General features: G+C 46.8%; 1 protein-coding gene across 1 annotated transcript; it reads right to left on the reverse strand.

Annotated features, from left to right (window-relative positions):
- Positions 1-320: 320 nt before the first annotated feature.
- LOC146175047 (uncharacterized) lies at positions 321-13,052 on the reverse strand. Its single transcript, XM_084583450.1, has 6 exons — positions 12,998-13,052; positions 8,909-8,998; positions 7,819-8,042; positions 3,273-3,589; positions 2,585-2,770; positions 321-458 (listed from the first exon to the last, which is right to left on the reverse strand). Exons 1-5 carry the CDS (start codon positions 13,050-13,052, stop codon positions 2,617-2,619), a joined length of 840 nt encoding a protein of 279 aa, XP_084439576.1. The 3' UTR covers positions 321-458; positions 2,585-2,616.
- Positions 13,053-13,520: the final 468 nt, after the last annotated feature.

Here is a 13,520-nt window from a genome sequence, read left to right on the forward strand (position 1 = left end):
CGCTGACTGAAGGGCCTTGGGATCGAATAAAGTTGCCGGAGTTTTTTTTTCTATGCGCCAGCATTCTATGAGTTGCCATGAAAAGTTGCTTTCTTTCGTGAGACCTTGGTCAGTGTCGCAATCTTTCCTCTCCATCTAAACAACTTCACCCCCATTAAAAACCGAAAAACTCTTCACGTTCAGACTTCCCTTTCAAAAAAGTTGAACTTCTCGAAGCGACTCCAATGGCAATATTTCTTACCTAAATGACCTACTTATAAAATGCAGGCTAAAAAAAATAAGGGGAAGAGAGACACTGCCCATACTTTGCGTGCACCGGACGAACCGGAAGTGGTGCTTTGTTTCGCACCTTTTTTTATTCTTTTCAACGGCCGGAAATCCAGCCTTCCCGCTTAGTCGCTACTCTTGCATGCCTCTTCGAAGCACTTGTCTCGCTTGAAGACGGGAAGTCCTCGTTCCTGAAAGGAGGCAACAAGAAAAAACATCCGATTACTATCGGAAGCTGAAGTTTAAGAACTAAAAAAAGAAAAAGCATTTAGTTCGAGGTGTGATAGTCATGCTTAATACGTCATTTTGAGCCTGACTTCTTGTAGAACACACTATTTTCTTAGTAAGTCCTCACATGAAAAGTAACAGTCGTGTTCCACTTGATGTCGATTTCAGATTTGCCTAACAACTGTTACATTTAAGGCGTCTACCTTACATCATTCGTGCTCTGGAACCTCCTTGTGAATATTCAATGATGTACTGTTTATATCTCCGAATAAAATACTATTCTTCTGCTAAGCTTCATTTAGGGTGCTAACTCTGATTGTCCCTTTCGCCAGTTTTGAGCCGGCAGTGTTCGAAGCTGAATTGGCTTGATTAACGAGCGGCAAGCTGGAAAGAAAGCAAAGGGAAGGAAAAGTGACAGTGCAAGAGGGAAAAGGGAGGCAGGCGACAGGAAGCTTAGTGATTTACGAGCTTGTGGGACGACCACAGGAATGCGACAACCGGAAGGAGTCTTCCACGGGAAAACCTGGATCGTGGCTGCCGTGGGAAGAGGAGGCCAGGGCAAGAGCGTAAAAGTGTCGTTGGACATACACCGTGTGTGGCAGACGCACAGCCTTTGTAAAAAGCGTAGAGCTCAGGCTGTCTGCTTCTGAGCCGCGTAGTGGCCCTGATTTAGCATTAGTGAAGGTCCTTCTAACTGGAGAGGGTACAACAAAAATATTCTTGCCATCGAGAGATTTGAACACTGGAAGTTAATTACAAGCCGCACAAAATGGCTCAGAGGCAGACCCCCTGAGGCAGACCCACTTTGGTAAAGACTGCGCGTGGTAAGGACCACTGCCACTAGCAATCTTCAAAAAACAGTCCACTTTAGGGTATTCTGCTGTCGAAGGAAAATCCTAATTTCTATTTGGCTGTATCGACTAAGAAAACAGCACGTGTGTGCGAAACATCATTTGCTCTCACACACCGCAGCTAACGCTCAAACATATTTGTTGCATATTCGTAACTTTCCCCTGATTCTTAACAACGTCATTGTCATTTTTCTTACTTTCTGCAAGAAAAATGGAAAAAGAAAAGAAAATAGGCTTGCATGCTTCATTCGGGTCTATTAGATTATTCGATTCGTTTTCCGATGCACTGTTTACTCATGAACTTGTGACGCCTATACAGATACTTCGTGTAGCTAACTTCGCAAAACGTTCAAGCACAGTTTTTCGGGGGCAATCGTCCTTTCCTCAGGCATGAATCGATAATTAGCACAAAGAACATGCACTTCTCGAGAACCACGCATATGACGCACAAAGAGGCGCAACAAATCTGCAGCTTAAGCATTTAGTTCATCTCATTTACTCTCTTTTTTCCTCTCATTGAAACTCTCGCATTCGAAAAATATACTTTTCCTTTTCCCTGTATCTCTCTAATCAAGTATACCTATCTTCCGTTTTCTTGCTTTCTACACCCAGTGAAAATCTGTCTCGTGGGCTCCAAAAGCTGTTTAATCTACTTCGACATATTCGGCATCCTAACTTATTTTGCTTCTAAGTAACGGCATGATCCAGATCCCATACGTTTGCTCCAGCCAGTGCCCCACTACCGCAATAGACTTTTTTCAACCAGATAAAACTCGGCGCCATCGAAGTAACAAGCATCATCACAGCGCGCGTGGGGATAGGCAGGGCATGTAGTGCGTAGAGAGGACAACCGATGGTCACTTAGGGTAACACAATGGATACAATGGAAAGAAAGCGTAGCAGCGGGCTGCACAAAATTAGGCGGACCCTTCACAGGGGTCAAGTGGATGCAGCTAACACAGGACTGGGTTAATTGGGGGAAAATTATAGAGGCCTCCACCCTGCGGTGGGTGAAGTCCGGCTGGTGATGATGATACATCAGTGGTCTAATAGTCACGGATGATGTCGACCATTACCTTGTCTTGTAATATATTTGCATTAGTCAATTGTGCTCCTTAGACACATAGAGTGCAAGACTATCCTTACAGCTGGAGGTCAAATTTATAGCCTATTTCGGGCCCCTACTTCCGTTTTTTTTTTCTTGTTTTGTTTCAACCCGAAGCATTAGGCTGGCACACCTTTCCGAATGTCCGAGGATGGGGGCGGCGTGCTACGCCTCGGCGATGACCTTGGGGGTGATTTTGCAGGTGCAGTGATGCGGAACCTCGACGGCACCCCACGAAGGCAGGGTGTCGTTGGTGGAGCCGCTCTTGCGATGGTACAGGATCATGAATCCCGATCGCTCCGTGCACTCGCTGTCGTACCTGAGAGGAAAGCAGCCACAAGCGTTCGGTGGCCCGTGTCTTACGATTCTCCGTGAAACTGAATGAAACTATAAGACTGCCCTGTTGCCTAACGCAAACAATGCGGTAAAAAGCTGTCTCTGGCAGCGTTTAAACAGCTGCATTCGCTCGTATCTGCCCCCTCAGCCTTCCGGCCAGCAGGTAGTAGGTTCGGCGAACCAAGAATTAATTTGTCATTTGTAATTACAGAACAGCTGTGTTCCCTCTAGCTTTCAGCGCCTTCTCCTCCAGAAAGTCGAACATAAGGGAGTGCTGGGCAAAGAAACAAATGAAATGCCTCGAAATGAAGACACGAAGGTACGCCGACCTCGCGGATGCCGCTACTGCTTCCAGTATATAGGTAGAGCCTTCGTTGCTGACGAAGTAAGGTGAAAGCTGTCGCCAGATATATACGCTTCCCTGCGCGGCACGGCACCTGGCGGAATAAGCATGCTATAACTATAGCCTATATAGTTGCACTCACAGTGCGTCGATGCCGACGCAGGGCGTCCCCTGCGAGGCGCAGCGGTACGAGAAGACCCACTGGGGAAAAGCCTCGTCCTGGACCACCTCGACGGGGTTGCCGAACGAGTCTACCGTCTGGTTGAGCCGCTCCCAGGCGGTGCTCGTGCGGCAGATCTCCTCCGAGAGGGGCGCCAGCGGCGTCTCCGGAGGGGTCCTCTTCACGCCCCGCACGCTGCCCCGATCGCCACCCTGAGGAACCCGGGGCGGGTCACCCCCGGCCGCGGACCCCTGAAGTCGGCTGCCGCGCTTGCTCAATGTGGCCGCCGCTAGTCCCGCCTGCGAAGCGACCGACGAGTCACTGCTTCTGTACCTGGTGAAACATAGCGTAGAAAATTCCTCTGAAATGTTTGACAAGGCGCCTATGATGGCATCCTGACGCACTAAGGACTGCAAGCTTGTGGATGGGCGGTCTATGCCAAAAGCCCACAGCGCAAAATGATGTCTTCTAAGCCGGTCAGTGAACCTCTTCTCCTATCCTCCTTCAACCTAGCATTCACAGCAGGGGGGGGGGGGGGAGGGGGGGGGAGGGGCAAGAGGTCACCTGAGCTTCCCAAAATTTACAAGCCTAGCATTTTAAAATGATGCATGACAGGATGGCCCAGAATCAAACCCTTGTCCTTTGCGCCTTTGACTAAAGATGTTCCTTCACGGGCATTCGCAACTTTCAAAAAGCTTATAACTTAGGCTGTTTTCGCTTGATGCAGCTTTTCGCAACTCCGAACGATCGCACGCTACCTAGCGCTCTGCGAGAGAAATAGTCAATACAGGTCCAGCGTAGCAAACGCGCTGTTTACTCGTGGTGCCGTCTTGAGAAAGTCTAAACTAAAAAGTACACGTCTCAAGAGGTTTGGTGCGTTCCGTTCTACGTACCTACTAGCCATAAAATCCGTATGTACCATTTTGTCTTTTCCTGGAGGAAGCAAGCAGCACGGCCTGGAGACAGAATGTGGCAATGGTCGTTCATTTGAGCCATTTCATTTGGAATGGCTTCTCTCTTTTGGTTACTTATCAACCAAACTTTAACCATTTATTCAAAGGTGGCACGATAGTGTTGTAATCATGGTTTCGTATTTTAATTGGACCGTCATTGGTGAGTCAATTTGTCCTGTAGCCTTCAGTAACAACTCCAGCTGTGTTTACATTGCTGAAAGTTATGTTTGCTTTTAAGTGTTGGCCTATGAGGCCAATACTTAACGTGCGCTCGAGAGGCCTAATGTATCTCACTCAGCATGGCCTGCATAGTGCTTTGCCGGAGCGGTGTGGCACGCAGAACTGAGGTAGTGCTAAGGAGGACGAGTAAACGATGAGTTAAATGGGGTAGACGTCGATAGTGTATTTACTAGTTGACACAAGATGTGTCTTTGGTTGTTTTATCAACTACCAGCCTCCTCCCCCTCCATATCTTACGTCCTTCTATTTCACCCTCGATGTGACCCTGCAAAAAAAAGTTGCAAGCCATCCACGTCGTGTCCTGATACTGCCTGCCCTTCGCGAGGTCAATGCAGACTGAAACAGTACGCAGCTGTCTCTCACCGGACAAAGACGGCGAACCTGTCTGCGAAAGCGGACTGTTTTGTATAAGTCAGTGAGAGTGAAAAATGACACCTGCATACGTTAGTCTCGATAAGAAGGTGCCTGTCTAATTTTGTTGTATCATGCATACAGTAGCTTTTCTAAACAATATAGAAGGTCCGCTTGCTCCACAGACTGCCGTACGGTTCAATTTCGACGCACCTTGGCCCCACAGAAGGCATCGAAACATGGTTTAAAAACTCTAAGGATCGAATCATCGCTTTGCTAGAAACTGCATTTTAGAGCGAACGCAGCCAGTTCGCCGTTTTTGTTTGTTTTGGTTTTGTTTTTGTAATTACAACACGCTAACCAAAAAAGGCAACCATCGTTGGCTGCAGAGAAACTCCGCGTTTCACCCAAAGGGCGCTGAGCAAAGTCGAAAACAGCAACTGTCTATGTGGAGTACGTTAAGATCCTCAAAGCGACTTGCCCGTAGCCGTCAGTAAATACTGCACACGGGCTATGTGCATCTGCACTGACCGCCCGATACAATGGATTCTCGAAAGAGGAATCTTATCCTGAGAGCGACATGGTGCGGCACAAGACAAGATTCAGAGGCCTCTGCGTATAGAGGTGCACAAGGCGATGATATAGACGTTGTAATTAGTGTGGTTATTATCAACCCAATCAGGTTAAAGTAACTGGACGCTATCTTTCGGTCGCTTGCAATTCCGCGCCAGAGTCTAAAAATCGAAGCACATCATCGAGCAAGTGTGCCGCCGTGGACCTTAAGTTGGGCGGGGGTGTTGTGCAATAGCACCTGACGCATAGCTTTTCCGGAGTTACTAATACAGACCGAAACTTTCGACGGTTTCTGTTCCGGGGTCGCCCGTCTATGAACTGGGGAAAGCAGACATGGTCTTAGAAATTTGTGGAGGTGTGATTCATCATTTCTGAGTCACTATTGATTAACTCTATAGGCTTGCAGTGTGCTTCAGCGAACACTTTCAAACATTTTTAAAATAACAAGTTCAAAATATAAAAACATTTAAGGCGCAAATTCTCATTTTCGACAGACGCCCTTTACGACAATATTTTTCTTATTATACGGGGAACTGGCCAAATCTCTCTAATTACTTTGAAATAGCGCAACTTGGTAGTTATGCTGTTTGTAGTTATACTGTTCGAAAGCAGTGCTGTTGAACTGCATGTTGTACACAAGCTCTTTGTAGCCCAGTGGAAGCTACGAAGCTACGGGCGATCCGGGGGAATCAGGAATTGTTTCCCACGTCCAAGTCACCACCATCATTGTGACAGGTAACTCCATCTATAGCATAAAATACGTACTAGTATTTTGCTCCTTGCAAAGCATTCGTTCACTTACCCGGATGATATTTGCAGTCCTATTACAGAAAGACTTCGTGATTAAACTGCCCCCGGACTCGAGGCGAAGCGCTTCAAGAAAATTTAGAGCTAACTGCTTCGCCAGCTTGGGGAAAAATTATAGGGTGTACTTTGGACCACTAAAGGGCAATGAAGCGAAATTGTGTTCTTGTAATGCTGCTGGTTCCTGCTTTACTGCGTATGCTTGTGTATGCTGTGCGGTGCGGCGTTCGAGGAAGCGCCATGTGAAAGGCGCAACACGGACGCCTGGATCGGATGCCCGGCGGGATCAGCTAAGTATATGCGTGAATCACCGGTTGATGTCATTGGTCATTACCGGATACGACGTGATGAAGACGTCAGTTTCGGCTCTTAGACATGTCTTCACATGTCTTCATATGACGTCACATCCTCTAATGTCGTTACGTCCGATCATAATCGATGACGTCACCAAATGATGCCGTCACACGTTCATCATCACCGTCACCGCTACCATTATCGGTCACCGTCTACAACTAATTAAAGCTCTTCACTGACAGCTTTAAAAGCAAACAGAGCCCCGCAGAATCTCGCAGTATCTCGCGGAATCTCGCGAAGAAGTATGATGCTTCTTGCGGACGCACGCACGGACGGACACTCATGAATCTATAAAGGTTTTCGCATTCAAATCGAACATTGAACAGACGGCCCGCACTCGATACCCCCGACTAGGCCAACGACATACTGAAGAACGGTGGCGCATCACTACCCCGTAGCAGCCTTCGAAGTCTGAGCTGCAGTCACTACAACGCGTCGTCAGCAGACGTCCCATCTTCACCGAGATTTCTGCGCATCTAATTTGCGCATCTAAAGTTTCGGTTTCGTGCGAAAAACAGCTCCAGATTTCCTTCTATTGGGGGCTCTCGAAGATGAGTTTTCGTTTCGAGAACTAATATGGCATAGCCTTGTTCACTGACTACGAAACTGTGTGGATTAAAAAGATAATTAGAGAACTTTAGTTATTTACCTGCAAAATGTAAAGAATTTATTGAAAATTGCACCCGTCGAGCCAGAGTTTGTTCCTCTAAATATATACTGTGATTTTAACTCCCTATCTTAACCAATTTTTAAAAGTGTTCACTGAAACAACCGGCTGCGCGTTTAATTTTGAGTGGATCGACAGTCGTATTTCTTTGCCTATTATAAGAATATAGCTTGCCTCCGGCTCTAATTTATTGCAATTTACCTGTCCCGGAGAATAATCAATGACAGTATACCTCACAGACCTTCCTTGAGGAAACGCCGGAATCTTGCGAGAAAAGTACCTTATTATTGTTGTTCCATATGATAGCAACACTCAAAGCTCTGAACAAAGAGAGCCCTTATTTTTTATTTGTGGTCACAGTTGTCTAGGGGCCTAGGCCTGCAAAAAGCCGCCGCACAAAAATATGTGGCTGGTACCATGTTCAGTGAAGCCTTCTGAACTCCTTGAAGGTAACAAAGATGGCAGCTGCGTCAGGTGAAAAGGGTAGCCGATAAATGCCAATTAGTGGCGGTGGCTCAGAGTGAGCGCAAAATATCGGTTCGATTGTATGCCCGACAGCGGCCTCACACAGCCCGGGATAGTATACCGGCTCGTAGCCCGGGGGCGACTGGTCCGCGGCCAGTGTGGGCTCGTCGGGGCTTGCGCGGGGCCGGTCTCTGCCCACCCACAGGTAGCGCTGGTGCAGAGCCGGGTGGCGGCGCACGTGCTCGTAGAGGCGGCCCAGTCGCTGGCGCAGGAACTCGGCCTGCGACTCGCTCAGCCGCAGCACGGGACTGTCGCCCAGATCGCGGATCAGCTCGTCCGTGTACGCTGCACCGGAGCAGGGGTAGTCGAGGGGAAAAAATTGGTTGTGGTTTAGCTTCGGTCAAATCTAGTGGGAAGCGACAGTTCTGACCGAAGCGTGCGGCGCGCCTCTATATATTCTCGAAATTGACGTCACCGATCATGTGCCTCGCCACGCAGCTGCTCATGCGTTAAGCTACTTACACGTCAGTGGACCTTTGACCTTGACCTTTAGTGGGAGCATAGCTACCCAAAGTGGTTGTAGCTTAAATTCCAACTTGACATCGAAGCTGTTTCAAGGTCATCGGAAGCACACTGTGACGTTGGCTTTGCCTCGCGTAATGTAGCTGCCGCTTAAAAAAAGGCAAGCTAAGTTGACCCTCAGTTGAGATATGCATGCTTCAAATGGCATATACTGTTCATATACGGGCAGCATATGCCCGCACTTGCTGCTACTGAAAGCCAGTAAGTGTCTGCGCACGAGTTACATCTGTCAAAATCGCAAGGCTCCAGGAATGACGGCATTTGGGTTTACATGGATTGGATTTCAAACAAATCACCTCCGCAAAATGCTTATGTATAGCACTGGGGCAACGCATGCGGCGATGACGGCCCAGTATGTTTACAAAGGTGTTATGTTTTCCGCTTCAAATATGAAAAAGCACTGAAGAAAAGTTGAGGGGAAGCCTCAGTTCGCAAGCCGTTTTAACAAGAGGATTTGGCTTGGTCTCCCTGAACCCTTGTTTAGTGTTTTTTTTTTCATATATCATAGCCATCTTCTTCCTCTCGTTCTACCCCGCTTCAAACATGTTGCGTGGTTGTATTAAATGTCAACAGCGTGTAATCAAATATGACTATCAGCATTGATGTCAAAGCAACTAGGTAGCGCTTACACTTTATGATGAGCCGCACGATGCCGCTGCTAAAGTTGAAGGGCGGAGGGTGGTTGGTTCTCAGCACCTGGCATTGGGCTGGAAAAAGAGCTGCGCAGAAGATGAAGAGGATCCTAGTATAAGCAGACAGCTATGGTGGCTGTAAAGGTCTGCAAAGCCTTCATACATGGTCATAATTGGGCGTAAGCTGGAAGTTACTTTCGCAATTGGTGTCACATGGTTGCCGGTCACATACCCGAACATTAAGATAGTTGAACTGGTTTGTCTGTCACAGTAACCACTTTGCTGTCAAAGCTAATTTGGCCATTGAGAGGGGTTGGAGGTAATTTTAGCAACAAGGACTAAAGTATTTTTTGGGAAACACAGGATGTAATCTCGTGTAGTTATCTCATATTTTTAACTGTTCTTATTGCGTCACGGCAATTGCAACTTTAATACGAGGGCATTACTTCGCTATGTTCAAAGATTTCTGACCGCAGACCGCGTCCGCAGGCCACGACCGCAAAACCGTGTCCGCAGCAGTTGTGAGTAACTGAGAAGTGGTAGAAGTTAATGAGTGGTGTCAATCGATAGAGGGTGACGTAATGTTGTGTCCAAAACAATAATTAGGCCAATTATTTATTCGAGTTATTAATTTCCGACAAAACACGCAAAATCGTGTCCTCAGCAGTTGTGAGTAATTGAGAAGTAGTAGAGGTTAATGAGTGATGTCAATCAATAGAGGGTGACGTAAAGTTGTGTCCGAAAAAATAATTAGGCCATTAAGGCAATTCAGTAATTAATTACAGGCAAAAAAAATGTAAAAGTAAAAGCGAAAATGGTCTCATTAGATAATGGCTTGGCGCCACATTTGAATGTGTCAATTACTAAAATTGTTAATTAAATCATTCAATAAAAGATGACGTCAAAGATGTGACGTCACGCAACCTGAAGTCGAGCCAAAAAAGGGCATAGGAAGGGATTGGTGCGCAATTTGAAAGTACCAAAGACTAAAGTTGTTAGTTAAGGCAGTCGGTGATGTCAAGGATGTGAAGTCACGCAACCGGAAATGGAGCCGAAAAAGAACATATGAAGGGGTTGGCAGATCCGGACAATAAAAAGAAAATAACAAGAAGAATAAGATTGGGATGGAGCGCATTTGGCAAGCACTCGCAGATTATGACTAGCAGCTTATCGGTATCACTCAAGAGGAAAGTACACAACAGCTGCATCTTACCTGTACTCACCTATGGGGCTGAAACGGGGAGACTAACGAAAAGGGTTCTATTTAAGTTGAGGACAACCCAGAGGGCTATGGAACGAAAAATGGTAGGTTTAACATTAAGAGATAGGAAGCGTGCAGAGTGGGTCAAAGAAATAACTCAAGTTACCGACATTCTAGTGGAAATCAAGAAGGAGAAATGCACATGGGCAGGGCATGTAGTGCGAAGAGAGGATAACCGATGGTCGCTTAGGGTAACAAACAGGATTCCAAGGGAAGGAAAGCGTAGCAGGGGGCGGCAGAAAGTTAGGTGGGCGGATGAGGTTAAGAAGTTCGCAGGGGTCAAGTGGATGCAGCTAGCACAGAACCGATTGAGTGGAGAAATATGGGAGAGGCCTTCGCCCTGCAGTGGGTATAGTCTGGCTGATGATGATGATGATGATGATGATGATGATGATGATGATGATGATGATGATGATGATGATGATGATGATGATGATGATGATGATGATGATGATGAAGAAGGAGTTGGCGCGCAATTTGAAATTACGGAAGACTAAAATAGGTAAGCAAGAAGTGAATTAATGTGACGTCAAGTGTGTGACGTCACGCAACAGGAAGTAGAGCCGAAAAAGGGCATAGGAAGAGATTTGCGCGCAATTTTAAAGTACTAAAGACTAAAATGGGTAAACAAGAAGTAAATTAAGCAGCTATAAGCAACCAGAAGCAACCAGCAGCAGCATCCGTGCTTTCGCATTACTCCAATGAAGATTCTACAGTGCTCTTAAATTTCTTGCTTTAGTGTAACTTCCCTCTAATAGGTTTCATTACAGTGTCTCACTTCGGGTCCTCCAGTTGTATATAAATTGGTTGTATTATTTCACATGCTAATAATATTCTGATCCTGATTCTGATTCTCGGAAAGTACCCAGGAATTGGACTTGTCCGCAATTTTCGGGTCGTATATTTAGAAATGGCCAAAATAGTTGACAACAATTTTAATGAATTTTTATTTTAAAGGGCGCATTCTCCTTCTGCTGACTGTCTTCCAAGCTCAAATCAGTTTTCTCATCCCTGTCTTCAAGAACAAAATGCTTGACAAGTACAAAAAATTCGATGTCGAGAAACAGCAGAATCAAAACTCACCTTAAAAACAAATCTTATTTTACCCTTGCTGTCTCCACAGAAGCACATCGGTCCTCGAATGCCTTTGTTCGGGCTCTGGTGTCCCTCCCAGTGCTTACCCCCCCCCCCCCCCCTCTCTATGGTGTCTTAACATCGGGCGTCTTGCTTGAATTGTCGGCGATTAATAGACCACAGTAGTGTGAAAAACAGCACACGACAAAACAGCGGTAGCGACTCAGCTGCAACACAGGACAAGAAAAAACACCATGGCGACAAAATTTAACAGCACAGTAAAAGAAGACGTGGTACACCCATCCACGCAACTTTCCCCTAGCAAGTTTACCAACCTAGCTTTACTACGGCCTGTATCCCCGTCTCGCAATACCTGCGTCAGTATAGAATCTCATGAAAAGCACAAACAGCGCTACGCCGACGAGAAGACGAAGAAAACTAAGAAGGGCATATTTTCACATCATATGAATGAGAAACGTCTTCCCGAAAGAAATTCATCAATAGTAATAGTAGTAGTAATAATAATATTAATTGTAAATCCAGCAGCTTCTGTCTTCGTTAAGTAAGACCGAGCATGGGTGTTCGCATTTAAAGCTCACACGCTGTGATACCGCGCGGCACGACCGCTAACTCCAAAGAAGTCTATACCACCGCATCATCAGTGTTTGAACTGTATTATGTTTCCTAAAGTCACCCTGATACAGTTGAACGTTAATATGAAACTTCTTCAAGATGCGTGAGGAGTTAACTTAAGAGCGCTGACACTATTTCTGGCGGTGTTCTGCACAGTCGGTAAGCTTAATCCTAGTCAAGGAAACGGCGTTCCGAAATCCCCTTTTTCACATTATGAATGGACCGCGGAACACCCTTAGCACAGATACACGCTAGAACAGTTGGAAGGAGATCATAGCTACATTATGTGTAAGGTACGAAAGGCCAAGGCTCATATGCAGTCTTCTCCCATCTTAGCTGTGGCACAGTTTACTGCCACCAACCTCTAGAACCGAGGGCCGCGGGAAGGACCCAGAAGACGACTGCCGTGGGCAGAGGAGGCTTGTGACGTTGGTTTCAGCCTGAGAAACTCCTGAAGTGGCATCTGTTGAAGGTGGAGAGTGAGGAGGAAAGGTAGCTGAGAAGAGCAACGCAGATATAAAAGCGGGGCGCTCTCTGGCGCTACAGTTTCGTTGAACGGGTTGCGTGCGAGCTTCCCTTGACGGCTTCGCTGCGCTGTGCGGTACTATTCAGTGCATCTCACAGAAGCGGGGACTTATAGTAGACGAGCACCCTACAAAGCGTCGAAAATATCTGGTAAACACAGCGAGTCTAACAGCAGCACATGTGAAGAGCGCCTCTTTGATAGACGGGCATGCTGCTCCCGAGAGAAAAAGCTTGCCAGTGTCATCATCATCATCATCAGCCTGATTATACCCACCGCAGGGCGAAGGCCTCTCCCATATTTCTCCACTTAACCCGGTTCTGTGCTAGTTAATGGCAGCTGGCAGGTTCTGTCAGTGTAATGAACTGCAAATAAATCTCTGTACCCAGTAAATGTGGATATAATAAAATACGTTTGATGTGTCCAAAGGGAAATGAAAGCTCAAAGCTACGCATTTACATCGAATCTGATTGACCCATCGATCGACTGACTCTTTTTGGTTGGTGCGCGGACTGTATATCTGATCTTCAACCTCTCTATTACTCTTGCAGGTGTCCGGGAAAAACTGCCAAGCTGAGAAGGAATTTAGGCATACCTGACTCCACGAGGAAGAGGAGCAGGACGACCAGGACTCGCTTGCTGCGCTCCATGCCGTCTGCCACCCCAAAACGCGTCCCGCTCCTTTCTTTTATGGGCCCGTGTGACGCCGCGTCACGTGATTCACGTGACGTAACTTCCGTCACTAGTCAATCAGGCTGATGAGAAGAGTCCACGTGTGCTGCTAGGAGCATCATTTCTGGATGCCTGAACGTCTGTGCTGCGATGTCCTGCCGAGCGGAACATGCGGAACGTCTCCGCATCATACTTAGACGGTTTGCGAAGCGCAATGGTACGACTCGAGGCACGACGCATTGGCTTGCTTTACGTTTCGCGATCATACAAGTTTTTCTTTCGCTTCGTGGGGATATGGCACGGATCCGCACTGACGTGGGAGACGAGGAGAAAGTGAAGTTCGGATGCTAGATTACTGCCTTTCTCCTTTTTTTTCCTTACGGTCTCGCGTAGATTGCCAAAAGGCCTTCAGCAAAGTATATCCTCGTGTCCTAATTGCACGCTGT

This window comes from Amblyomma maculatum, chromosome 11 (assembly GCF_055883805.1).
Source record: "Amblyomma maculatum isolate TAMU_Amacu chromosome 11, ASM5588380v1, whole genome shotgun sequence".
Taxonomy (NCBI): Eukaryota; Metazoa; Arthropoda; class Arachnida; order Ixodida; family Ixodidae; genus Amblyomma; species Amblyomma maculatum.

Excerpts from the sequence above, each read along its gene's own strand:
- LOC146175047 (XM_084583450.1), bottom strand. The coding sequence starts at position 13,052 with ATGGAGCGCAGCAAGCGAGTCCTGGTCGTCCTGCTCCTCTTCCTCGTG. Across the intron at positions 8,999-12,997 it reads CCTCTTCCTCGTGGAGTCAG|CTCTTTTTCCAGCCCAATGC; the intron begins GTATGCCTAAAT and ends TCTTCTGCGCAG. Across the intron at positions 2,771-3,272 it reads TGCGTCGGCATCGACGCACT|GTACGACAGCGAGTGCACGG; the intron begins GTGAGTGCAACT and ends CTTTCCTCTCAG.